General features: G+C 61.9%; 1 protein-coding gene across 1 annotated transcript in view; it reads right to left on the bottom strand.

The window, feature by feature from the left end:
• The window catches only part of Dpp6 (dipeptidyl peptidase like 6), a 318,595-nt gene that overhangs the window by 20,200 nt on the left and 271,793 nt on the right, over positions 1-26,602 (bottom strand). The window contains 8 exon segments of the mRNA XM_048340519.1: positions 3,850-3,968; positions 4,353-4,400; positions 4,920-5,011; positions 5,170-5,277; positions 6,757-6,795; positions 7,281-7,404; positions 15,201-15,298; positions 15,609-15,763. Of these exon segments, the coding sequence (XP_048196476.1) occupies positions 3,850-3,968; positions 4,353-4,400; positions 4,920-5,011; positions 5,170-5,277; positions 6,757-6,795; positions 7,281-7,404; positions 15,201-15,298; positions 15,609-15,763 (783 nt within the window).

The following is a 26,602-nucleotide window of genomic DNA, read 5'->3' as shown; positions in this document are numbered from 1 at the left end:
GCCGTGGCTTGTGCGTGTCAGGCTGTGCACGCGCGTCCCTGTTGCACACGGATGGGGCTGCACGGGCCCCCGGCGCCTCCCTTAAACGCACACTTGTATGGTTTTCTGCTGCGAACCCCACTTTCCTCTCCATTGTCGCCATGGCAGCGAGCGGCGGGGACTCATCCGCACGGAAGGGACGTGCCGCGGCGTTCTCTGACACTTGCGGGGTGCCCGGTGGAGGGAGGGGCCTGGGTGGGCGGAGTCCCCCCCCGCTGGGACTTGGGGGAGCGCGGGGGGGGGGGCGGGCAGCGGCGGCCTGGCTCCGCCCGGCTCACAAAGTCAGGGCCGGCTCGGGGTGCCCGGCTCCCGGTGCTCCCCGCTGCCCGGGTCCTTCCCAGCACGCCCCGCGTCGGCTCTGGGGAGCCTGCCCCTGGACGACAGCACCTCTGAGCTCTCGCTACCCCATGTGGCTTAAAGCAACCCAGACACGCGCTGGCCCACAATGGCGGGGGCCAGGAGGCCACGACAGAGGCGGGGCCCCCTCTCCTTACAGCTTTCAGCTCCCTCCAGCAACATCATCATCACCCTCCTCCTCCTCGTCCTCCTCTTCCTCCCCCTCCCCCTCCTCCTCGTCCTCCTGCTCCTCCTCCTCCTCCCCCTCCTCCTCCTCCCCCTCCTCCTCCTCCCCCTCCCCCCCCTCCTCCTCCTCCTCCCCCTCCACCTCCCCCTCTTCCTCCCCCCTCCTCCTCCTGCTCCTCCTCCTCCTCCTGCTCCTCCTCCTCCTCCCCTCCTCCTCCTCCCCCTCCCCCCTCCTCCTCCTCCCCTCCCCCCTCCTCCTTCTCCTCCTCCCCCTCCCCCTCTTCCTCCCCCCCTCCTCCTCCTGCTCCTCCTCCTCCTCCTGCTCCTCCTCCTCCTCCCCCTCCTCCTCCTCCCCCTCCCCCTCCTCCTCCCCCTCCTCCCCCTCCTCCTCCTCCTCCCCCTCCCCCTCTTCCTCCCCCCCCCTCCTCCTCCTGCTCCTCCTCCTCCATAACACCAAAGTCAGATCCTCGTCATCACCAGCGTCCCACCCCGCCCGGGGAGAGCACAGACTTGTGGGAAATTTCAGGGGCTCCAAGTTCACGTGCAATGTGAGGGGCTCCTGGAGGGAGGGCGGCCCCGCCCCATCTCCTTCCTCCTGGGAAGCAGCCTCCCAGCCGGGCTCCCGGGCCGGGCCGCGCACACGCGCAGGGCCGCAGCGCCCTCTGGTGTAGGAAGCGCGCGCTCACAGCGAGCCCCCGGGAAAGCCGCCCAGAGCCCCCGGGGCAGGCGGCTGCCATTTCTTCTTCCCGGACCGCACCGACGAGGGCGGAGCGGACCGGGGCCTGTGTGGCTGGAACTCAGGGTCTTCTGCTCCCTAGACAATCACACAGACACGCGGGCTACCGCGCCAGCCTTTCCTCTGCAGGCCGTCTTTCGGAGAAGGTGTTAATAAGCTCGCTGTCTGGGTCATTGCCTGGAACACGATGCTCTTACTTTTGGCTTCCGGAGCTGTTAGGCTGATGGGCACAGGCCTCCACACCCAGCTTTGTGTTTTAATTGGCCAGCAACATTTAGAAATCAGGTTTTTGTATAACACGTGGATTTGGAGCGTCTCTTAAAACGCTGTGAGACCTAGAAATCCAACAACTCCTAAGTGGTAATCAGCGGCCACCGCCCAGCCAGGCAGCCCGCGACCGACACGGGCTTTGCCCTCCTGTGCCCCCCACTGGTCCCTGCCGTGGGAGGGCCTGAGGGAAAGGCAGGGGAGAGGCGGCAGGAATTCCAGCCCTGGACTCTGCCCGGGGTCTGCGACTTTGTTACAGCCGTGTCCTATGGCTGGTGGGTCAGTGTGGGCAAGAGGGGGTCTCGACGCCTTGGCGGGGGGGCCTTGTGCCTAGAAGGGGAGGCCGGGGAGGTGACTCCACACAGAAGTCACCAGGAGGCGGATCTGCAAGGCCGTCTCCATGGGGTGCAAGCCGCCGACAGGGAGGAAGGAATCAGCAGTTTGTAGGGGCAGCAAAAGCAGTAAGGAACCTCAAGGTATTTACCCCAGTAAGAGGGTTTTTTGTTTTTCTTTTGTACCAGTCCTAGGGCTTGAACTCAGGACCTGGGTGCGATCCCTGACTTTTTATATTCAAGGAGAGTGCCCCACCACTTGAGCCACAGCTCCGCGTCCAGCGTTTCGTTGGTTATCTGGAGATAGGCGTCTCACAGACTTCCTTACCCTGGTGGGCTTCAGTTTGTGATCCTGGGGCCTCAGCCTCCCGAGTAGCGAGGATGCCAAGGGCGAGCCCCGGTTCCGGGCCCCCCACTGGCTTTCCACAGCAGCATGACTGCGGGCTACTGTGCATTTCATGAGCGTCGGAGCTGAGTAGAAAGCCGACGTACAGCTTTTCTCCTCAGCTGCCATTTGCACGCTTTGCATTTACCAAAGTGGTCCTAGGGAAACACCACGCTTCAGAGCCAATCAACCGTCTTCATGCCCACACAGTGCCACCTGGGCTGCTCTCTTCGCACGTCGCTGGATGACTGGCCGTGGCCCAGGACCCCAATACAGGGGGTGGGGGCGGTGCGGCGACAAGGCTGGTGAGAGAAGGCGGGCCCGGTGCCCCCTGATCTCCGGGTTAGAGGGCTTCAGCTTTCTATCCGAGATCAGCGCCCTAACCCCCGCACCCTCGGGCGAGGAGCCCGGCCCTGACGGGCGTGGGGGTCGGGGCGAGCTCCGGGTGTCCCCCCATGGCGGGCGTGGGGGTCGGGGCGAGCTCCGGGTGTCCCCCGGTGACGGGCGTGGGGGTCGGGGCGAGCTCCGGCCGTCCATCCACTGCAGGTGTCTCCAAACGGGAAGGAAAGTGTCCCCAGCCCGGAGCGCAGCTGCTCTGTTCATGTGGAAAGGAGCTGAGGGCTGGTGATGCTCCCTGAAGCGGGGTGCTTGGTGCAGAGTGCTCTGCTGGGCTTCTCGCAGGCTCTGGGAGACCTGGCGTTCTTTCCTCCCCCGCCCAGCCTCCCGGGACACCCCGGGACGAACGGAAGGGTCGCTGGTAGATGGGGCGGCTGGACTTCTTGGGCGGCATCCCGTCCCCCTGTGGAGGAGCACGGGGGGGCCGGGCGTGCCCCCCCCCCCCCCCCCACGGTGAGCGGTGGCGTTTTCCAGTCCTGCAGCTTTTCAGGACGCCAGATGCCACGGCTCCAAGGTGGTCACAGACCGCCGCTCGAACGGCGGTGGCCGCCGTCCGTCCATCCGTCTGTCCGTCCGTGGCTGGCAGCACAGACGTCCCAGCCGCGAGGGACCGCGCTCATTTCTTTCTGGACCGTGACCGTGTAGCCCTTCCCCACCCGGCAGGAGCTACGACGTAGCGCGTCCGCCACGGTGTCCGGAGACGATCACGGCGGCACTCGTTCCCCCCTTTCTCTCTCCATTTCTGCGCCCTCTCTCAGCCTCCCAAACGCAGAATGCTGAACACACAAGGAAAAAGAGGACAAACCCAGCCACAAACCAAGAACACCTCCGGGTTCCGATTCCTGGGGCTGATTTTGATCACCGCCCCCCCCGCCCCCCCCCCCCCCCGTGCATTCTGATCGGCGTGACGAAGCCATGGCGCGTTGGGGACGCGTCGTCCACGGATTGGGTCCCGCGCGCGCCCCCCTCCCCGGCCGTTTTCGCGTCACCCCCATCGTTAATCTGCTTGGGAAGTTATCCTTGGAACGGTCGTAGTGGCTTTGAAAGGTGGCCCAGGAACTCGGCGGTGAGGACCCCGCGGGAGCTGCCCTGACCGTCGCCCGGGGGGGGGGGTGCTCGGCCTCCGCCCCGCGGGGGGGGCCCCCGTGCCCGCCCCCCGCGTGGCCACTCACCCTCGCAGGTGAGCAGGAAGAAGTCGGCGCTGCGGCTGAAGGCGGCGCTGAAGTAGGTGCAGTTCTCCACCAGGTCGCAGGACAGGCACTGCCGGTTGAAGTTGCCCACCGTGTCGGCGCTGCGAGGGCGGGGGGGGGGGGGGGAGGGGGGGAGAGGGGGGGCGTGAGCCGAGGCGGGCGGGGCGGGGCGGGGCGGCACCCCCGCGGGCCCAGCGCCGGTCTCTGCGCCGGCGAAGGGTTTCACCCGTCTCCCCAGTGCCCGAGGCCGGGACGGGATCCCCACAGAACCGACAGGGGCCGCTTCCGGAGCCTCATTTCCTGAGAGTGAAATGAGGGGGGGCTCGCTCCCCACGCTCACGGCTGAGCAAGCCAGCCAAGACCGGAAGGCAGCCGCTCAGCGGTCCTCAGCGGGGGGGAGATCAACGAGGCAGGGCGGGGGACCTCCTGCTTCCGACGGGGCGGGAGGGACGGGGGGGGGGGGGCGACGGGGCGGGGGCGCTGACCTGTAGAGCTGCCGCCTCCGGGGCAGGTCCTCCGTGCTCAGGAAATAGCTGCCGAGAAGGTGGAGGGGACGGGTGATGAGCGAGTCCCCCCGCCGTCTGGAGGGCGAGGTCTGAAAACACCTCCCGCGCATCCAGACACAAAGCCGGCCCCCCAGGCCTGGCTGCCGCGGGGAAGACGGAGCCCGCGCGGCCCCCGGGGCGGGGGGGGGGCAGGCCGGGGCCCGGACGCCCACGGAGCCGAGGCCCGGCTCCCCCTGCCGCCGGCCCCCCAGCCCGGAGCCCGTGACGGAGCGTCCCCGCGTCGTGGACGGCTCTGACGCGGAAGGCAAGAGCATGTGTGGGAAGCTTCCCGCGCCACGCCCGGGCCGGCGGAGCCCCACGACACCGCCGCCCAGCCTGTCTGTCCCCCCACGGGCCTGCGCCGGCCTCGCCCTGGCCGGATGGGAAGGGGCGGCCCGGTGCGCCACCTCCCCCCCACCCCCCACTAACAGGCGAGGTTCACGGGAGGCGTCGGGCGGGGCGGGGGGGCGGGGGGGCTGGGGACCGGCCCGGGACGCGCTCACGCACATCTTGCTTCTCTTCTCGTCGTAGGACAGGATCCGCGTCACGTCCCAGTCCCCCGAGGTGATGGACTGGATGTTGTCGTTGCTGCTGTTGGGCTGACATCGGACACCGTGTCAGCCAGCGGGGCCGGCCCGGCGCCCGCCCTCCCTCCCGCGGCCTCTGAGACGCCCCCCCCCCCCCCCCCGCCCGGCCTGTCAGGGGCAGGAGGCTCGGGGGGGGGGGGGGGGGGCTGTGGAGGGGCGGGCGGGCCTACCTGGGAGGAGGACACGGTGATGTGGAAGAACTTCCCCCGGCCCCCCTGCGGGATGGCCCTGATGAAGAAGAACTTGCGGCCGTCCCTGGAGAACACCGGCTCCTCGTTCTGCGGGGGCAACGGACCCCGTCAGCACCAAGCGCCGCTCAAAACCCGTTCCCCCGTCACGCACCAACGGACGAGCTAACGCCGCGGGAACTCTGCGGCATCTGGGATCCAACCCAGGGCCTGGCGGATGCCGGGCGAGGGGGCCGCGGAGTGGGCGTTCCACGCTTGTTTAATAGTGCGAGCCAGTTAAAAGACGGCCAACTGGAGTCGCGGCTAAGGAGCCGTGCACACGCGCGTGGCACTCCCGCCCCCGGGGAAGCCCGGGGAGGAGATGAGGGGGGAAGAAGAAAAGCCACGGGGCAAATTCCCCATCTTCTAACACCGCCGGGACGGGGAGGGAGAGCAGGCCCGGGGCCTCAGCGGTGTGACGCCGCAGGCGGGAGGGGACGCCGCGGGCGGGAGGGGACACCGCGGGCTTGGAGCAAAGGTCACTCTTCTCGGGAAACCCCGCCCACACCCCCAGTCTCCCCGGGCTAGTGGTGGGCTGCTGGGGTACGAGGCTGCCGACCCCGCAGGGCAGCTGCGGCCTGGACAGGTGCCGTCGCGGTGGCAACCTCGCCTTTCCGAGGCGCCAGCCTAGAAGTTTCCATCTGTGGACGCCCAGCAGCCGGCCCCTCAAGACGGTTTCCGGTTCAAGGCCTTCCACGCGCGAACGCGCGCGCATCCCACACGCTCGGAACGACACAGCGTCTCGTGATTCAAATGGCACGAGATCCTCCCGGGACAGACGTCACGGTTGCCCTCGCGGGAAGCGGGGTGGCCCGTGTCCCCAGTGCGAGGTGAGGGTTCCGGTCCACCCACTCGCGGCTGTTTTCCCGGGTGAGCGTCCTCTTGTGCCGCTTGAAACGCGTCCGCCAGTCCTGCCCACGGCCGCACCTGCTCATCTTCCCAGCCCAACTCCACAGAGCCCCGGCTCCCAGGTGCGCTGTGGCTCCTCACAACGGCTGTGTGCACGCGCATGAGTGCGTGCGCGTGCGTGTGTGTGTGTGCACACCTGAGCCGTGACGCAGGAGGGCTGTGGGCTGCCGACTTGACCCCACGGAACCCACGGCATTTCAGAGGGAGACGTTGCTCTCGCAGAAGACACACCTTTGCCCGTTCTAAGCGGGCTGTTTTGTTGCTGTTGTTGTTGCTGCTGGTGGTGGCGGTGGGTTTGGCCTCGGGACCCGCGTGCCGCCCCGAGCTCTTTTCCTCGAGGCTAGCACTCGACCGCTTGGAGCCACGGCTCTACTTTGGGGTTTGGAGTGGTTAATTGGGGATCAAAGTCTCATGGACTTTCCTGTCCGTGCTGGGTTTGAACCTCGATCCTCAGATCTCAGCCTCCTGAGACCTAGGGGCCAGTGGCTCGCGCCTGTCATCCTAGAGCTGGGGGCCCGCGTGGGCTCATGGGGGGAGGGGGGGCAGGGGGTAAGAGGAGCGGGGGGGGGGGAGGGCCCGCCCACCCCGAGTGAGGTGCAGCAGCCCCCAGTGGGCAGTTACCTGTCTGTGGAGCCAGGCTTCGCTTTCGTCCTCGTGTTTCTGGAATGAAATAGGCGCATTAGCGGGGCGTGTGCGTGACCAGCAGCGCGGAGGACGCCCGTGGTGGTGAACCCCTCGAGGGGAGGCCGGGGTGACAGCCGCTGCTTTCCCGGCCAGGTTCCGGGCCTTTCTTTAGGCTTTCCCGCTACTCAGCCCGTTTCTGCGCCTCTCGTTCCCTTCCCTTCGTTGGTTCCCTTTGCCCACTGTCACCCAGCGTCCCGGACGGGGTGGGAGGTGGCCCCGGGGGTGGAGCCAGGGGCTGTGGAAACGGATGGGGGCCAGGTTTCTGGGCATCAGCCAACGGCTCTGTGCTCGCGGCAGTGCCGGGTGCGTCCACCAGGTGGCACCAAACCCGGAGGCCTGGACCACAACCGCCAGCAGCAGCCAGGACCTAACTCCCACGGCCGCAGCACGGAAGGCGCCAGGGGCAACGCCGACTGCCCGGCCCCGGCCCCCCACCCCCCGCCCGGCCCCCCTCTCCGTACCTTGGTGCAGACGCCCGTGGTGGCGTCGCAGAGGGTCAGGATGGACACGTTCTGCGCCCGGTTCAGCCAGGTCACGGCCACCTTGGTGCTGGTGGCCCACTTCACCATGGTGATGTAGTACTCCCTGAAAACACAAGGGCGGGCACCAGCGGGTGGACGGGGGGCCCCCACGGCAGCGCGGGCGGGGGGGGGAGCCACCCGCAGGGCCCTGGAACGGGGATCATCAACGGCGCGCAGTGCACGGACGGGCAGCACTGCCACGCGAGCCACGGAGGTTCGGACGCCCGCCCGCGTGTCCAGGACACCCGCGTGGCGGGGCGGTGGGCTGAAGGGCAGACAGAAGCCCGGTGGGAGTGGGGAGAGGAGGGAACCCCCCCCCCGCTGACCGGGGCCGTGGAGGGAGGGGCACTCTGGGGAGAGGAAAGTCCCCCTCCACAGCACGGCTGGGCGGGCAAAGGCTGTCTGCTTTTCCCCCTCCCTTAAAGACAAATTACCCCGGGGGGCGCTCTTCACCCGATTAGGACAATCGGCCCGCAGCCCCGGGGTTCAGGGGAACTGGGCTTCAGATCGGCAGCTTCACCCGCAGGATTTCACCCTAGCCTTAGGATCCTAGTGTCCCCCGAGCCAGACAATATCACAACGAGGGGTGCCGGTGCTCCCGCGATTGGCCCCGTCCCGCGGAGCCCGCCGGCCACCGGGTTACAGTTTACATTTCAGAAGAAGAAGAAGAAAACAAATGCCAGGAAAACAAGTGCCAGAAATAGATATCCTCCCAGAATATTCTAGAAGCCAGCGAACCCTCATTCAGCTCCCTACCCTGTCTTTATCTATAATGAGATCTGCTGTTCAGAACCATCCCTCTGTGCCCTCCCAAGATCTGTTATCACGGTGGCACACCCATTAGCCCAGCCAGCACGGTTGCGACAGTTAACAATTATCTCCAGCGCAGGAAGAACGGCAGGACCGAACGCTTTGAGATACGTGTAGTTAAGCCGAGAAACTGAGTTGCTAAGGGTTGGGAGACGCAGTTCCTCACATCTACCAGTTCACCGACGTTTCCGATCGCTCGGCTGCGAGGTACAGAGGCGCTGACTCGGTGGTCTGGCAGGGCCCGGGGGTCCACCAGCCCGGCCCACCGTAGTCCTGGGGCCTCCCCAAGGACGTGGGACTACGGATGCCCCAACTGTGAGCAAGGGGAGGGGCGGGCGCAACCCAGCTTTCATGACTCCCACAGGCGTGAGTTAGCAGAAGGCCCCGCGGTCCCCCCGGCTCCTAACGACTCCGCGCTGCCGTGGCTGAAGGCGCCAAGAATTAAAACCCAAACCCCAAAGCCGGGCGCGGCTACGATGCCACCCGAGGCTGGGGCTGGCAGGGTCTACCCGCGCCACCAACGCTGCCGCCGCAGCCGCCGCTCTCGGCAGAAGAGCGGTCCTCGGCTTCACCATTGAGGGCGGGGGAAGCAGACGGGGGCCCCGGAACGGGGCGCAGAATGAGCCAGCTTTGTAAGACGGACTCCGTGTGGAGCTGGAGAGAGAGACGACGCACGCCGAGGCTCTCCGGAAGCGGTCCGCAGGCTTAATCGCCCCTGAAATGGGTGACCACGAATGAGGCTTGGCAAGGAATGGTGGTAAGCGGAGCCCGTCGGGCCCAGAGAGACGGAGGAGCCATGGCTTCCCTAACTTGGGGGGGGGGCTGGATGGAGCTTACGAACTCGTAAGGAATGGCGCTGGGTGGGAAGCAAGCGTTTAGAAATGGATTGACCGGGCCGTGCTAGCTTCGAGGGGGAACTCGAATCGCACCGTTCCTTAGAAGGCCGAGGTCAGAGTTCAGCAAAGATAAAGAACCAGGAAGTGTGCACCCAAAGGGGGCGGGGGGGGGGGCGGGATCGAAGGGGGGAGGGGCGGAAGAACGAAGAGGACAAGGGGGGAAATGCAAGCGGGAATCCACCGCAGAGCCCGCCAAATCAAGAACGAGCGGGTGGGACGCTGGAGGTGGCGACGGTCGATCCGCATCGTGCGCGCACTGCCTCGCTGAAGGGCGACTCCTTTGTGCAACTACTCAAAGAGAAGACGCGCATTTTAAAAAAGTTGAAGGAAGCCCCAATTCCCGAGCCAGCGCCGTCTCCCTCCTCTTTATGCGAACGCTTGGCACGAGCTCACGGAGGGCGAGCCCAGCCGGGCGGCTGTGTGGCTGGCGCGTCCCGCCTGCCCGGGGCGGCGGCCGAGAGCCGGCGCTGGGTGCGGGCTGCTCACGGCTTGGAAGGGAGGCAGCGGAGCGGCTCTGCCTGGGAGCCCGTGGGGGGGGGGTAGGAAAGGCACAGCATGGCTGAGGAGACCCCCCTGAACACGGCCTGCTCCCCCGGCTGGAGCAGACGTTGAAGCAGAACTCCGTGGCTCTTGCAGGGGAACAGTGTATGAATTTTTTTTTTATTGTTCCGCGTGTTTGTTTTCAAATATGAATAGAGCCCTGTCTCTCTCACGGGGAGCAAGGTGCCATGCCGCGTTTCGTACCCAGGTCCTGGCGAAGATCCTGACAAGTGTGTGGCAGTGCGGGCCGGTGGAGGGAACCCGTTTGTCTCCTGAAGTGAAGCAGCTGCAATTAGTGCTGGCATTTCTAAAAGCGGTGTTTATGCTGTGGACCAAGCTGGGATGGAAAAAGCCAGGGGAGGGAGACGTTTTCAAAAAGATATGCTTTAGGGTTGGGACTATGGCCTAGTGGTAGAGTGCTCGCCTCGTATACATGAAGCCCTGGGTTCGATTCCCCAGCACCACATATACAGAAAAGGCCAGAAGTGGCGCTGTGGCTCAAGTGGTAGAGTGCTAGCCTTGAGCAAAAAGAAGCCAGGGACAGTGCTCAGGCCCTGAGTCCAAGGCCCAGGACTGGCAAAAAAAAACAAAAACCAAAAAAAAAATAAAACCAAAACAAAAACGAAAGATCTGCTTTAGTAGAGGGCAGCTTTGAGCAAGCAGAGCTGACCCCAGGCACAACACCCCATGTGACCTGTCTGGGTTTGCCTGTAGCTGTTGTATAGTTGCAAAGCTGTATTTGCAGGCAGTGACTTTCCTAAATAAATACAACCATGGCGACCCTAAGGCAATTTGCCATCGCCATCTCTACCTGCACAGTTGTACTTCTAACGCAGGAATAGCCCCCGTCTTAGGGGCGGGGTTCAGTGCGGGCCAGCTGTGAGGCCCAGGAGAAGGAGGAGTGACGGGGAGTCAGGAGACCCCTTGGGGACCTTGGAGCCCTCATTTGGCACCTTAAAACGCTTTGACTGTGAAGAGCACCACAAGAGGACTGGCGGAGGAGTTCTCAGAACCATGGCCCTTCTCCACATCTCCAGTTTTATACAATCAACCCTATCTGTCAGCTGGGGGCCGGTGGCTCGGGCCTGTCATCCTAGCTACCCAGGAGGCTGAGATCTGAGGATGGTGGTTCAAAGCCAGCCCAGGCAGGAAACTCTCTGAGATTCTTATCTCGAGTAAACTACTGCTCAAGCCCTGCATTCAAGCCCCAAACAAACAAAAAACCCCATCTGTTCATCAGTCTATCCATTTATTCTTCCCCTACCAATCAATCATCCATCTGTCCTTTATCTGTTAACCTTCCTATTTATGTACACCACTACCCATCCACCTTTCTCTGTCCATATCCATCCATCCATTCACCCATCCTACTCATGTACCAATCAACCACCATCCATCCATCCCCCAACCCACCCACTGTCCATCCATCCACTCAGACCCCCAGATACTTGGCTTACCCACTTTCCATCCCAATCAGATTAAGCATTTCCTGGTGTCATTAGAGAAAAGACTTGAAGCACCCCATTGTCCCTGCTGGTCTCCTATACTACCTCCATCCCCACCTTGCGGGTGACGGAGCCTACGTTTATGAATGCAATAGGAGACTGGCTGACCCCTGGAAACATGAGCAGGCGACTAAAGGAAGAGGGGATGGGTGGGCACTTGTCTCTGTGGTTTCCTCATCACAGTCCGCCATCAACCCATCTGGGCAGAGCATTGGGCGTGGAGCAGGAACTCAGAATATTTCTACTGACCATAGGGGTCCCTGGATGGCTGGGGAGTGGGAAAAGTTTGTTTCTTGAGGCTCCCGGGAGCACAAAGGGTTAGAGGAGGACACTGCCGTAGGGGACTTGGGCTTGGAAGCTGGGACTCTGTAGGCATTAGGGGTGACTTTGTGAGGTCGCCTTCTCCCCTGTGAGCTGTGGGGAAAGCAGAGGGGAAAAGCCCCCAAAGCAGCAGAACCGCAGGACCTGAGAGCCAGGAGGACAGGAGCAAAGCGCCGCCAGGTGTGGATTACATTCACTCATGCCTCAGTGCACACCTGACACACTTAAACATGCGGCTCTCGGAGCACTCGGCTGAGTATCATTCTCCCGAAGATGCATCAAATCCACGTGGCTGTTTGCTTGCTGCGGCCCGTGGGAGGTAACTGTAGCCTTCACTTGTCCTCTGTGCTTGCCATCACCCGCTTCCCGGCCTGGTGCACAGCCTTGGTCCAGTGTGTTGCTGACAAAACCGGATGTCAGGATTGGTTTGTGGCTGAGACAGCTTGTCCACTGATGAGTGTCTTATTCATGAGGCTGGGCTAGGCAGAGTAGGTGCTATTTTCCCTAAGGCCCCCTCTAGCCACAGGCCTGCCAAACAGCCCACCTTTTTCTACTGCTCACTGACGACATCTTTAGACAACACACAGCCCCTCACATGCAGGCCACGGCGAGGGACGGCATGGGGATATGTTTATCCAGAAAGCCCAGACTCAGACTCCCGCTTTCTGAAGTGGGTGTTCGAATGGGTGAAGGCTCAGGATCCTCTGACCAGTGGTAACTTTGTTAGGGTTAGGGTAGCCCTACTAGGGGCTAGGGGCTAGTTTTAAGGCTCGGTATTCAATATGTCTGCAGAACAGAAACTTCACATTCTCTGCCTGGCACTTCTCTGCTCCCCACGTTTCACCAAGAATATCCCTCCCTGGTGAATAATAAGGATGACCAGATCCAGCACTGCGAATGCAGGGGAGTCTGGCGAGGATGGCGTCAAGGGTCTGACGCTCGCGATGGCTAGCTCACCTGAACACAGAGGTGCCCAAGTGGCTACCCCAACGCAGAGATGGAGATAGGCTCCCTCCTATGTCAGTATTATGTGAGAACATCACACAGCTGTACCTCTTAGCACGATCGCTCCCAGAGATGTCTGCCAGCTCACGCCAGGGAAGGCCAGTTCACACAGGGAAGGGCAGTTCACACCAGGGAGGGGAAGTTCACAACAGGGAAGGCCAGTTCACACCAGGGAAGAACAGCTCACATCAGGGAAGAACAGCTCACACCAGGGAAGGCCAGCTCATGCCAGGAAGAACAGTTCATGCCAGGGAAGGCCAGTTCTCACAAGGAAGGTCAGTTCACACCAGGGAAGGGCAGTTCCCAACAGAGAAGGCCATACATCTTCTTACAGTTGTTAGGATAAAGACAAAGGCAAGCTAGAGTGATATGAAGATAGGATAGTGCATGGGGGAATCATGGGGGGAAGGCACATCTTTAATTTGAAAATGGAACAGCTCTCCATTTCAGGGGAAAACTAGAGCATAGAGAAGGGCCATTCTGCGGTGCCACACTTTGGCCACTAAGGACGTTTGAGACACTGGTGACTAGACGGCCTTCATCCCCCGATGAAGGGAGCAGGAAGGAGTGCTGTACTGCCCGTGGGCTTCCCTGCTAGGTTCTGAACAGGGTACGTAAAGACATGCATAAAAAAACATGCATAAAGACACACATCAGCACAAAGCAAGACATCTCTAAACGACAGTGCTGGTCGTCTGCTTGATTTCAATCCAACACCAGCTCCACAGCACCAGGGGCCCCAAGAAAGCAGCAGACCCAGCAGCGTCTGCTTTATCAGGGTGGCGGGGCCCGTATGTGAGACACAGGAGCCACAGGACAGGTGGGGGACAATGAAGTCCTCATTCTTCTCCACCCACAGGATAGACGGCGTCCTGCCGCCGGCATCTCTGCTGCGGCCTTGGCCTGCCAAGATGGCGCTGAGCTGCATGGGGTTGCCATTCTTGGTTCTTCCCAACACAGATGTTTTCTGAGACAACCTCTCATTTTGCCCAGGGTTCTGGTGGCGTCTGTGAGGTCCTCTGACGGCTTCGCGTTTGCTCCGCCAGTGGGGTCCTCTGCCCCCATGTGGTTCCTGCTGTGTTCTCCACAGCCAAGGCCAGGCGCTGTCACTGCCCTCGGGATCGCGCGCTCCTTGTGAGAGGCCGCCTGACCATCAACTCCCGACACAGGGAACAGCACGCAGAGACACCGAGAGCGGGCCAGGAGGGGCTCCTGGGTGCGGACAAGCCCTCTAGGTGGCGTGAGTGTCCCAGGCCGGTGGCCGCTTGTTTGTAAGGAGGGCTCAGGATCCGCCTTCCTGTCTTCGCTGTGAGCCAGTACTCTGTTCATCACTCGGTGCTCGGTTGGACGATATGTAAATACTGAGTGTCTGCTCCTAGGTGGTTTCTGGTTTCTGATCTATCTGTGTTCCCCTTGAGAAAAGCTCAAGGACAGGGGACAGTGGAGCAACAGGAGAGGCTACCACATGGCACATTGCGCCCCCTCGTGTCTTGTAAAGCACATGACTGCATTGGGCTTGGGAAATCAGAGCAAGCAGAAGACCCAAGAAACCCTGCACCCCAACGCCAAGCCTGTCAGCAGCTAATTTTCCATTGTCCTTGGAGCTAACCATGCCTGCGGAGACAGCATTGCCAAATCGACTAAGTGAGACTTTCAATTAACTCAAACAGATGGCTGAGATTTTCCAGGTGACTTTGCATATTAGTTCGGCGCATTGGCTGCACAAGGCCCCAGGAGGCTCGGCAGGGCTGGGGCTGGGAGGGAAACAGTGAGATTTATAGATCCTCAGGAGAGAAGCCAACGCATGAATGACGGGAACTTTATTTTATCCTAGAAAAAAAATATCAGCCAAAGAGAAGTCACCCCTCCCCCCCCGTCCCCCGCCCCCTGCCCTGAGCCGTGGGCACCGAGGGCTGGCTGTCCCAGCACGGGTCCAGAGGCCTCGAGTCCAGAGGCAGCCGTCAGGAAGCCAAGTGGCTCAGCCTTTAGGGGAGATTTTGGCCTTCCTGGTGGGGAGGGGGGGGCGGGGAACCAGTCACCAGAGCAAGGAAAGACGGGGAGAGCCTCCCTAGATCAGGCCATGAGGACCCAGGACAGACGTAGCGTCTGCCGTGCCTCCGATGGGGCCTTCCTGCTTGGCCTCATTGGTAGAACGGCGGGCATCGGTGGGTTGGTGGGCCCTGGAACACCGCGAGCCCTCGCCAGCATTCCCACGAGAGAGAGAGAGAATTTGATGATGAACCCGGGCTCCAGAGGGGTCACGATCCTCTCCAGACAGCTTGGGGGGGGGGCAAAGCCAACGTGGCGCCCAGGCCACTGAGCTCACTCTGAACACAAGTTCTAGCCACACGTCCTACCCACAGCACGGACGCTCCTCCCGGAGGACACGTCCGGCGATGGCCAGATACAGCGGCCTCTAAATCCCGCTGTAGAGACCGGCACTGCGCAAGGCCAGCCCACGAGCGCGGGCTCTCCTGTACCAGCACGTACGCGCGCGCCACCCTCTGCCCTGCCCAAGGCCCTGCGGCCCCACAGAGACCCACGGTGGCCAGACACGTCCCGAGGGGGGCCCCCCACCCCCCAGGGGTGGTCAGGGAACCGGCAGCGCTTGCTGACTTGCGTTCTGGTTTTCTGTTCCCCAGGAGGCTCGTGAAGCAGCAAGGAACACTTTTAGGAAGCAGATCTATGTCTTGGGGGTTTCATGCTAAGAAACCAGACGGGGAAGCCCTCGGTAGGTGCTGGCGTCTTGGCTCTGCCTGGAGCCAGCGGAGGGAAGGGCTTACCTCATGCGGGGGTCATCCGGGGGCATCATCTCCAGGTCGTGAGTGGGCCCGTTCAGGCCGATGACGTGCAGGGAGATGCTGGGGTTTTCACTGCCGGCCTGCGGGGCGGAAGGGACAGAGGCGTGAGCAAGTGGCCTCCCCTCTGGGGGGGCCTCCTCCCCCGCCCTCCGGGGGGTCTCCAGGAATTCATGTTTGTTCTAATGAAACTTAGACGGGTGGCGAACAGTCACTGCGTCATTTCAAGTCAGTGACAGACACCTGGCAGCCGATTCAATGGCACAGAGGTGCGGACTGCATGCCAAGTAGTGAGGAAGAGCGAGTCTCTCCTCTGCTCTCCACACTGCTCGTGCACACGCGTGACGCTCGCGTCTCCACGCCGGGAGGCGGCCCCGCGGCCCCGGGGCCTACCTTGGGGTAGTGGTAGGGCTTCACGGAGGGGTAGAGGGAGCCCGTGTAGGTCGGGAGTTCCATGACGGGCACGCGGGAGTCGTTGATGGTGGCGTAGGCCAGCCGCGTGCCATCCGGAGACCACCAGTGCGCAATGTGGGTGTTCAGGATCTCCTCTGAGGAGAGACAAGGGAGAGAAGGGTGAGCGGGCAGCGGGAAGGGGAGGGCGGGCTGGGCGGCCGGGGCCGGCCGTGACCTGCAAGCCGTCCTCCTGGCGCCCGGACAGAGCTCTGCTCCGCGGATCTGGAACGACAGCAGGCCGGGCACCAGCTCAGCCGGGCCGCAGCTCCGCTGGGCTCTGCTGGGCTCGGCTCGGCTTTCCATTTTGTACAAACCCCAGCCCCAGGAGTCTAAGGAGCCCTTGCTCCCCACACCGGCAGTCTCCGCACTTCAGTTCCCTCGTTTGGCTTCCTCTCTTCACGATCGTGTGTCCCCCGTTTAGAGGGAGCCCTTTCTCCGCTAACGAGAACGTTTGGGTTGGACTGTTACCGTGCAGTGTTAGACTGTTATTTCAATAGGGCTTTCCACACGGAACCAGAGGAAGTCAGTTCCCACGGCGGCGCGGCCTGATTCAGGCGCATCGGCTAGGACTACCTGGCGAGACGTGTAATCCACGACAGATTGCGGACCTGCTTGCAGGTCCCCCCCGCTTGTGGGGCCCCCTGTCACACGTGAGGCAGGGTCCTCCGCCCCGGACAGTGGAGCCTTGGGGTTTAAGGAGCGGTGGCGGCCTGGCCTCTCGCCACAGGGCATCCCAGCGGGAGCTCGGGGGGCCCCGATTGCTGCCTTGCCCCTGCTGCCTCCCCTCAGGGCCCCGTCGGTGGCCCCCCTGCTTCCCACAGGGAGTGCCACGATCTCAGGGAGCGCCCCCCCGCCCCCCCCCCGGCTCTACGGAGCGTTCCGGGTGCTTGTGAGCAGGCGGAGGCCTGCTGAGGTAAGAGAGAAGGAGAAGGCGGCAGGGCGGGTCTGGGGCAGGGTGTGTCATTTCCCGTTCTGTGGCCTCGAGTTGGGAGCGGGGTGACTCGGGGTCACCTGAAGCTGCCTCAGGGCTCACGCGGCTGGGTGAGTCACAGCCGCCAGCAGATGGGCTGGTGGAAAACAGGCCCCACCCGAGCGAGCAAGGTGCTGCCCTCCCGAATCCAGGGCCCAGGCAGGAAAAGCCCCAGGAGAAACGAGTCAGGCTGCAAAGGCAGAGGTGCTGGAAAGCAGGCGCGGCGAAGCCCAGAGGGAACAACGAGCTCCTTCCCCTCTGAGCGCAGAGCGACCCCCGAGACCGGGGGGGGGGGGCCCACGCCACCTCTACCCTCGCCCTCGCCCTCTGCCCTCACGCTGGGAGGGCAAGGGTCCTGGCTCAGTTCCACCTGCATGGTTCCCACGGTTCTCAGACTAGAAGGAAGTCACGCTGCGTGCGTGGGGCGAGGGACCAGAGCCGGTGGGAACGCTCGAGTCCACCAGCAACCGGCGGAGCAGTTCCCCCGTTCAGAGGATTAGGGATCAGGGGGAACCAACCGCCGCAGAGTACGAGATGCGAAGTTAGAGCAGAATTCCAGGCCAGTCCACCCCGCTCGGGATGACCAGTGTCCCCTGTGTGTGTGTGTAGGGGGGGCACCGGGGGACGGGCAGACGACAGAGCGGAGAGGGGAGACTTCCACCCGCAGGAAGATGGTAGCACGTGACCAAGTTTTCTGCCCTGACAAAGGCCCGCTGGAAAACGAGGGTAGCTTCAGTTTGTTCCCCCTAAGTCTCCCCGTAGGACCTTGTTCCTTGGTGCTTTGTGAAGGATTCTTCCTGTGTGTGGGTTGCTCATGAAGGCGATCACGAAGTGTGAGCCGCTGAGGGGAAGGGAGCGGTCCGGACGGTCCTGACGCCGCAGCCTCGTCGCGGTGGCGCCGTCTCCGGCCCGCGGTCCTTTGCCGTGGGCTCCCCGGTCCAACGAGGCAGCCGTTCAAATGCCGCGCTGCGAACGGAGTCGGGGCGCAGAGAGGCGCACGCCGCGCCATTCATTGCGCGGACGCTTCTCGGAACCCAACGCAGAGCTCGCCTTCCTGCACGGGTGCCCTGGCCCAGGAGCGCAGCAGCGCAGACTTCGCCTCCCGGGACCCCCGCAGCGCGCGGAGGAAGGGCCGATCGGGCGTGGTTGCTAGTTGATGACCGCTGGGTCGGGGGGGGGGGGTGTGGGGAGAGGGCTCCTTTGCCTTGTGGATGGTCAGCATCATTATTTGCAGCGCTGTTCTTCCCTTGTGCTACCTTGCACGAAGGGCAAATCCAAGAGGAAGCAGTGTGCCCTCGGGGTGAGGCAGGCCACCTCCACCCCGGGGACTCGTCACGTCTCCGCCGCGCGGCCTGCGTGCGCAGGGAGAGGCAGCACCAGGCTCCTTCCCGGATGGGGAGGGAGGCAGGACGGCTTCCCCTGGTGTGGCGGGAGCCGCAGGGAGGGCCGTGGGCTGGCCCGGACTCAGGAGCAGGCCGCTTCCGGCCTGGAACTCAGGGTGCCTTAGGGCCAGGGGGGGCCCAGCCCCCTCTCCTGTAGACACCTACCCAGTGAATGCTGCCTCCTGTTTCACACGGAGGGCTGAGGCGGGGGCAGTGGCTCACACCTGTAACTGTAGCTGCCGGGGGAGGCGGCACTCAGCAGGGCTTCAGGGGGAACTACTGTTTGAGGACAGTCTGGGCAAACTGTCGGTGAGATGCTATCTCAACCAATAAACAGCCCGCACGTGGTGGCACGCACCTGCCGCTCCAACCACGCAGACCTGCAAACGGGAAGACCGCGGTCCAGGCCTGCCTCAGCCCGCGCGCACGCGAGACCCTGAAAACAAGCAAAGCGAAGGGACCGAGGGGAGCAGGTGGAGGAGCCTGCCGGGAAGACCCAAACCCCAGCACCACCCCAACCAAGCCAACCATCACAGCCGGGAAGAGCCGCAAGACCTGCGGTCCCGGAGAGCTGGGAGGCAGCGGGGGGAGGATCACCGTGTGAGGGAGAGAGGAGGGAGAAGGGGTCTGCACAGCCCGAGGTCTCCGTGGCTGAGGCACGGGAATGGGAACCGGCTTCTGAGAGGCCCGAGCCTCATCCCTCGGGGGAAGCACGGACACAGCAGGGAGCACGGACACAGCGTGCCGTGTACAGGAGGCTGCTAGGAGAGGGGATTTGGGGGGCAGCCCCTCAAAGTGCAGGTGAGGGCATGGCCGCCTTGTGTAATTAGCTCGGCTTAACCGTTCCACAGGGAACGCAGCTTTCAGAGAAACGTGTGTTATGCGACACACGCATATGATGTTTACCTGTGAATCGAAGAACAATTCAACACGGGGGCCCGCTGGACAAAGGGAGGCGTGCGAACTGGCGCAGAGGGCTTCGACTGCGGCACTGTGTGCACCTGGCCCTGGCCGCACCTAACGCTATCAGGAGGACACCGCCACAGAGGAACCAAGTCCTCTGGGTTCTCTGCCGGTGTGTGGGGGCCGGACTGTGCGCCCTCGAGATCTGCGTGGTGAGTGTGGACTGTGTGCCCTCGAGATCTGCGTGGTGAGTGTGGACTGTGCACCCTCGAGGTCTGCGTGGTGAGTGTGGACTGTGCACCCTCGAGATCTGCGTGGTCAGTGTGGACTGTGCACCCTCGAGGTCTGCGTGGTCAGTGTGGACTGTGCACCCTCGAGATCTGCGTGGTCAGTGTGGACTGTGTGCCCTCGCGATCTGCGTGGTGAGTGTGGACTGGACTGTGCACCCTTGAGATCTGCGTGGTCAGTGTGGACTGGACTGTGCACCCTCGAGATCTGCGTGGTCAGTGTGGACTGTGCGCCCTCGAGATCTGCGTGGTCAGTGTGGACTGTGCACCCTCGAGATCTGCGTGGTCAGTGTGGACTGTGCACCCTCGAGATCTGCGTGGTGAGTGTGGACTGTGCACCCTCGAGATCTGCGTGGTCAGTGTGGACTGTGCACCCTTGCGATCTGCGTGGTGAGTGTGGACTGGACTGTGCACCCTCGAGATCTGCGTGGTCAGTGTGGACTGGACTGTGCACCCTCGAGATCTGCGTGGTCAGTGTGGACTGTGCGCCCTCGAGATCTGCGTGGTCAGTGTGGACTGTGCACCCTCAAGATCTGCGTGGTCAGTGTGGACTGTGCGCCCTCGAGATCTGCGTGGTCAGTGTGGACTATGTGCCCTCGAGATCTGCGTGGTCAGTGTGGACTGAACTGTGTACCCTCGAGATCTGCGTGGTCAGTGTGGACTGTGCACCCTCGAGATCTGCGTGGTCAGTGTGGACTGTGCGCCCTCGAGATCTGCGTGGTCAGTGTGGACTGTGCACACTCGAGGTCTGCGTGGTCAGTGTGGACTGTGCATCCTCGAGGTCTGCGTGGTCAGTGTGGACTGTGCACCGAGATCTGCGTGGTCAGTGTGGACTGTGTACCCTCGAGATCTGCGTGGTCAGTGTGGACTGTGCACCCTCGAGATCTGCGTGGTGAGTGTGGACTGTGCACCCTCGAGATCTGCGTGGTCAGTGTGGACTGTGTGCCCTTGAGATCTGCGTGGTGAGTGTGGACTGTGCACCCTCGAGGTCTGCGTGGTGAGTGTGGACTGTGCACCCTCGAGATCTGCGTGGTCAGTGTGGACTGTGTACCCTCGTGGTCTGCGTGGTCAGTGTGGACTGTGCACCCTCGAGATCTGCGTGGTCAGTGTGGACTGTGCACCCTCGAGATCTGCGTGGTCAGTGTGGACTGTGTGCCCTTGAGATCTGCGTGGTCAGTGTGGACTGTGCACCGAGTTCTGCGTGGTCAGTGTGGACTCTGCACCCTCGAGATCTGCGTGGTCAGTGTGGACTGTGCACCCTCGAGATCTGCGTGGTCAGTGTGGACTCTGCACCCTCGAGATCTGCGTGGTCAGTGTGGACTCTGCACCCTCGAGATCTGCGTGGTCAGTGTGGACTGTGCACCCTCGAGATCTGCGTGGTGAGTGTGGACTGTGCACCCTCGAGATCTGCGTGGTCAGTGTGGACTGTGCACCGAGTTCTGCGTGGTGAGTGTGGACTGTGCACCCTCGAGATCTGCGTGGTCAGTGTGGACTGTGCGCCCTCGAGGTCTGCGTGGTCAGTGTGGACTGTGTGCCCTCGAGATCTGCGTGGTCAGTGTGGACTGTGCACCGAGATCTGCGTGGTCAGTGTGGACTGTGCACCCTCGAGATCTGCGTGGTGAGTGTGGACTGTGCACCCTTGAGATCTGCGTGGTCAGTGTGGACTGTGCACCGAGTTCTGCGTGGTGAGTGTGGACTGTGCACCCTCGAGATCTGCGTGGTCAGTGTGGACTGTGTGCCCTCGAGGTCTGCGTGGTCAGTGTGGACTGTGCACCGAGATCTGCGTGGTCAGTGTGGACTGTGTACCCTCGAGATCTGCGTGGTCAGTGTGGACTCTGCACCCTCGAGATCTGCGTGGTCAGTGTGGACTGTGCACCCTCGAGATCTGCGTGGTGAGTGTGGACTGTGCACCCTCGAGATCTGCGTGGTCAGTGTGGACTGTGCACCGAGTTCTGCGTGGTGAGTGTGGACTGTGCACCCTCGAGATCTGCGTGGTCAGTGTGGACTGTGCGCCCTCGAGGTCTGCGTGGTCAGTGTGGACTGTGTGCCCTCGAGATCTGCGTGGTCAGTGTGGACTGTGCACCGAGATCTGCGTGGTCAGTGTGGACTGTGCACTTTCGAGATCTGCGTGGTCAGTGTGGGCTGGACTGTGCGAGGGGGTTCCCCCTCTTCTTCCATCTTTGTAGCGTGCTCATTTCCAAGCCACCGCTGGAAGTTGGTGGTGTTTCGTAGGATCAGATGCTTTCCTAGTGACTCCGGTGAATCTTCTCTTTGTTTTGCGAGACAGCTGGTGGAAAATTTCAGCTTATTTTTTGTAGCGAAAATCAACAGTCACAGGATTTCTCCTTTGCCCAAAAATCAAAGTGGTGCATGGAAATCTCAGAATGGAACCATTCCACGGTCTGCTTTCCCCTGAGGTCGTTTGGCTAATTGTGATCCGAAGCAAAGGGAAGAAGTAATCCTGGCGGCTGGAATTACACAGCACTCGAGGACTTAAATCAGCCCAGGTAGAAATCTCTAGGAGGGTGGGAAGAGCAGGCCGGCACCTGTGGTGGGGATTTCCGAGCAGCATGGTAGGGTCGAGGCGGGGCTTGGCTCTCAACAGGCTTCCATCTCACTACCCCTGGGGTAGCGGCGGGGGACGCTGGCGGGGAGCTGGGGACCCACACCTCCCGAGTGGGCTTTAGGACCTCAGGGCCTAACGGCATGTCTCCCCTCGAATGCGGGGCCTGGCTGGGCTGTGCCCCGCGGTTCCTGACATCGGCCCGTCTGCTGCACCGCACACCGTTGGGCCGCTCAGGCCTCGCTTGGACAATCCCTCCCATGTCAGAGCTGCAGGCCCGCGCCTTTTCATGAGACAAGAGACGGGTCACGATGGGTCACCTTGCAGGACCCGGCTCCTTGGGTTCTCATGTTAGCTGCGCCTGGCGGTGCTTGGCCACTTCACCGCAGAGGTGTTTGGAGGTGGGAGGGGGTACGCAGTAATCAAAGCACCCCGAGAAATCTGGGTTCCAGAAAATTGCAAAGGACACAAATAACATGCCCGATAGATCTGTACTCGGAAATAAATGGCCTCGTTCTAAATACAGAAAGAACTTATTTATTCCTGCTTGCCTCTGCCGCCTTTCCCCTGCCACTAAATATTTTATCCGAGGTGCCGAAAGCAGAATTTAATGGGGGGTTAAAAAAGAAATCAGCGCACATCAAGCCAGAAGGCAAATGGAGCTTTTACGGCGCCAGGCTCGCAGCCCGGCTCTCTAATCAGCGCCGTGTGATTTGCATATCACACACTGTGGAAGGCTCGTTATCATCCGACCACTGCACGGCCCCGCAAATCCCCTCCCTGAGCCCACCGCCACCGCCGCCGCCGCCAGGTGGCAGTGTCTTCCCCCGGAAGCCAGGGCTCCGGGAAACTCGACCAGAGCCCAAAGCCACAGCAACCCTGGGCGGTGTACTGCAGGCCTGGCAATTCCTGGCCTCCTCCCGCAGTTGGGGGTCGGCCTGGGACATCACTTCCGGTTTCCGGTTTCCTGTTCTTAGTCCCAGGTAGCTAAGGCCTGGCGCCAGCAAGGTCAGGTCGGGCAGCCTGGGAAGTCCCTTAATCCTTCCTCTTTTGTTTTGGCCGAGACTGGGACTCCAACGGAGTGCTTGGTGCGCGCGCTCCTTGGCAGGTGCTCTGCCACCCGTGCCAAGCCTCCACCCCGTTCGCCCTTTTCTGGGAGGGCCCTCGGCATGCTCCGCTTCCCTCCTCGGCTTCGGATCCGTGGCGATCGCTCCTGAGCTAGCGCAGCAGACGCGGTCTGAAAGTCCCCGGCAGGGCCCCTAGTCTCCTGGACGGAGACGGCATGGCGAGGCCCGAGGGCGGTCACGGAACGAGCGCCGTGTCCAAGAAAGGTCATCCGAGGACGGGACGTGGCGCTGCGAAGGGAACCTGAGTTTGGCGGAGGGGTGAGGGTTCTGGGGTGCTGAGTATTTGGGAGGCAGAGGCATCCAGTGTCAGCCTTGCGTCCCCAAGCCCCTGAGGCCCTTGAGGTCCCGAATCTCCTACGTGTGCAGATGGGGGCAGAGCCAGGCCAGAGCCACGGCTGACAGACCGGGAAGGGTACTGAGCACCACGCCACGCTGCGGGGCGGCGTGGGAGGACGCAGCTCGTCCGCGCGAGGCCAGGCCCAGGGCTCCCCGGCATGGGCCAACAGGGAGGGCCGCAAGCGCCCCGGTCAGCTCGCCTCCGTCTGAGGGGGAGCGTGTGCGAGTCACGCCTCCCTCGCAGGACTGCAGGCAGAGCCGACGCGTGATAAAGACGGAAGTGAAAAGAGTTTGGGAAACGTGCGCTGGCGATGCACGGAGAAAAGGAGATTCAGGACACAATTTACTGCTCCAAAGAACTAGCCCTGGGATGAACGGGTTGATCGCTGCTCAGTTTCCTACACCGTGCATTTCTACAGTCTCGGGTGTTTCATTGTGCGGCGTTGGAGACATACACCTCTTGAAAACGTCTCGACGTTGCGCCCACCATTCCCCATCTTCGCCTCCGCTTCCTCCGGCCCTCGCGTCACGAAGCGTTGGAGCCGTGCCCGGCTCTGAGTCCGCGGGGCCGGGTCTGAGCGGGGCCCTCGGCAGAGACCGGAGTCCCAGCTCCTGAGTCGGGAGGCTGCGTGGGCCGGTGCAGGCTCTGGGACGTCCTCCTGGGACACAGTTGGCTTGCTATCTGCGAGTTTAGCGTGTCTCCTCCCCGTCGAGGGACAGGGGGAACCGGGAGGGGCCGGGTGGCTCTGGAGTGAGGTGACCCAAACCGGCGGGCGAGCAGCAGAGGAGCCGTAGATCTGAAGCTCATCGGGCCTGGCGACAGAGAGCCTGGGCCTCCTCCAAGGGCAATGCCACCCCGGTGCCCTAGTTGGAAGTACGCTTGGGTGACAGCTATTATAGGCTTGGTGTTCACACAACTGATCTTTGTTTCTTTTAATAAACAGGGTGCCAGAGGCTTTTATTCCTGCAAAAAGAACATGGCACTGGATAAAGAACACAGCACTGGATAAAATATTTCCTCCTTCTTGGGCAGTTCTGAGGTTCGGGTGGTCCTTTCCTCTGCCCACATGGGCCTTGACTCTACATTGAATGGACATCTGTCCTGAGGTTGCATTGAATGGACATCTGTCCTGACATTGCAGTGAATGGACATCTGTCCTGACTCTGCATTGAATGGACATCTGTCCTGACGTTGCATTGAATGCACAGCTGTCCTGACGTTGCACTGAATGGACATCTGTCCTGACTCTGCATTGAATGGACATCTGTCCTGACATTGCATTGAATGGACATCTGTCCTGACGTTGCATTGAATGCACAGCTGTCCTGATGTTGCATTGAATGCACAGCTGTCCCGGGAGACGCTGGCTCACGAGTTCCAGCAGGGTATCCAGGGCTGTAGGACTGTACTGGGAATCATGAACTTGTAGTGGGACATAGCAACAGGCCCGAGTGTCCAACTTTCCACTCCATGTGGCATCACTCAGGAGGACCCTGGGAGAGCAGTGTCACCTTTCCAGGACACTGAACAGTATTGGTTAAAAGATGAGTGACAGAAACCAGCCCGGAATCTGTCTCATATTTAGTCCTAGCTCCTAGAGCAAAGGGGCTCTGGTTTTCTGAAGCTGCTCTGTCCTCCCCAGACCCCCCCCCCCCCCAAGGACAATCCCTCACAAGAAGCGGGATGAATAATGCAAATGTAACAAAAAATGGAGAAAGCATGGTGGGAGAAGGAAGAGAGGGAGGGGGAGGGAGGAGAGAGGCTGGAAGGAGACAGAGAAGCTAAAGATGCCGCGCTCTGCCCTCTGCTGAGCCTCCCATCAGTTTCTGATGGCCATTGTCGTGTCTGAACGAACACTTCCCACCCTGCACATCAGAGATGAAAACAGCGGTAACTACAGAGCCAGGTCCAATAGCCATGCACACATCTGCACAGTCTACCCAGTCCCGGTGTATTGCTGGGCCTTCAGTATGGGCTGGGTCAGTGGATGTGTGATGGGCAGATGTCAATGTATGCTGATGCTTGTGTGTGGTTCATTAGTGAGCAAGTCCCTGACCCAGCTGCTACAGAAACATTTGGCAATGGAGGAGCCCGTCCAGGACTCCACACTGCGGCGGTCCAGCCCTCCACAAGCAATTCCAGTACCGTCCTCCAGATGTATGTCCCGAGTTTGAAGAAAGGCAGCCCAAGAGGCGCTGAATCACCCTCTCCCTGGCAGAAGGATGGCGGGCCATACATTCTCCATCGACCTCTAATAGCTCAAGGTCATGGCTACTTGATAGGAGACTGCCAGGGATGGTCCGGGTTGGCTTTGGTCTATTTATGGCAGGGCACACTGCCATAGACTGTCCCTCCCCCACCCCCACGACCGAGTGTCAGCGTGGCCTGCTCAGATGACAGGGCCTCGGACCCCGCGGCGCAGCTACCTTGTTCCACGGGGCAACTTGGCCTTGCGAGCCAGGGCTCCGGGGAGCTGGGGAAGCTCTGGAGCAGCCAGGGCTAAAACTCAGCCCCTGGGTGTCATCATACCAGACCAGAGTCTAAGCAAACTAACCGAAGTCCCTCTGGGGCGCATCGTCAGCCCTCCCTGCCCTCCCTGCCCTCCCTGCCCTCCCTGCCCTCCCAGGCCCACGCCACGCTCAGCACATGGCTCTGCGAGTCCGTGGAGGCCCGGTCTCCCGCATCATCAGATGGGCCGAGGTGAGAACTCGATGCAAGGGGCAGAGCTGCCCCTCAAATGACACCAAGCCACCTGGCTTCCAGAGGGCCGGCCTCACCTCAGCCACGCCACGGCCCTGTACACGCAGACCACGCCTGACCACGCCACGTCCCTGTACACGCAGACCTCGACCAGGCCATATCCCTGTACACGCAGACCTCTCCTGACCACGCCACATCCCTGTATACACAGACCTTACCTGACCATGCCACATCCCTATACACGCAGATCTCACCTGACCCCGCCACATCCCTGTACACACAGACCTCTCCTGACCACGCCACGTCCCTATACACGCAGATCTCATCCCTATACACACAGATCTCACCTGACCACGCCACATCCCTGTACATGCAGACCTCTCCTGACCACGCCACGTCCCTGTACACACAGACCTCACCTGACCATGCCACGTCCCTGTACACGCAGACCTTGACCAGGCCATATCCCTGTACATGCAGACCTTACCTGACCACGCCATGTCCCTATACACGCAGATCTCACCTGACCATGCCACGTCCCTGTACACGCAGACCTTGACCAGGCCATATCCCTGTACATGCAGACCTTACCTGACCACGCCATGTCCCTATACACGCAGATCTCACCTGACCATGCCACATCCCTGTACACGCAGACCTCGCCT

This window comes from Perognathus longimembris, chromosome 2, assembly GCF_023159225.1.
Source record: "Perognathus longimembris pacificus isolate PPM17 chromosome 2, ASM2315922v1, whole genome shotgun sequence".
NCBI classification, from domain to species: Eukaryota; Metazoa; Chordata; class Mammalia; order Rodentia; family Heteromyidae; genus Perognathus; species Perognathus longimembris.
Note: the sequence above shows the minus strand (reverse complement) of the source record. Positions and strands in the feature narration are given on the sequence as shown.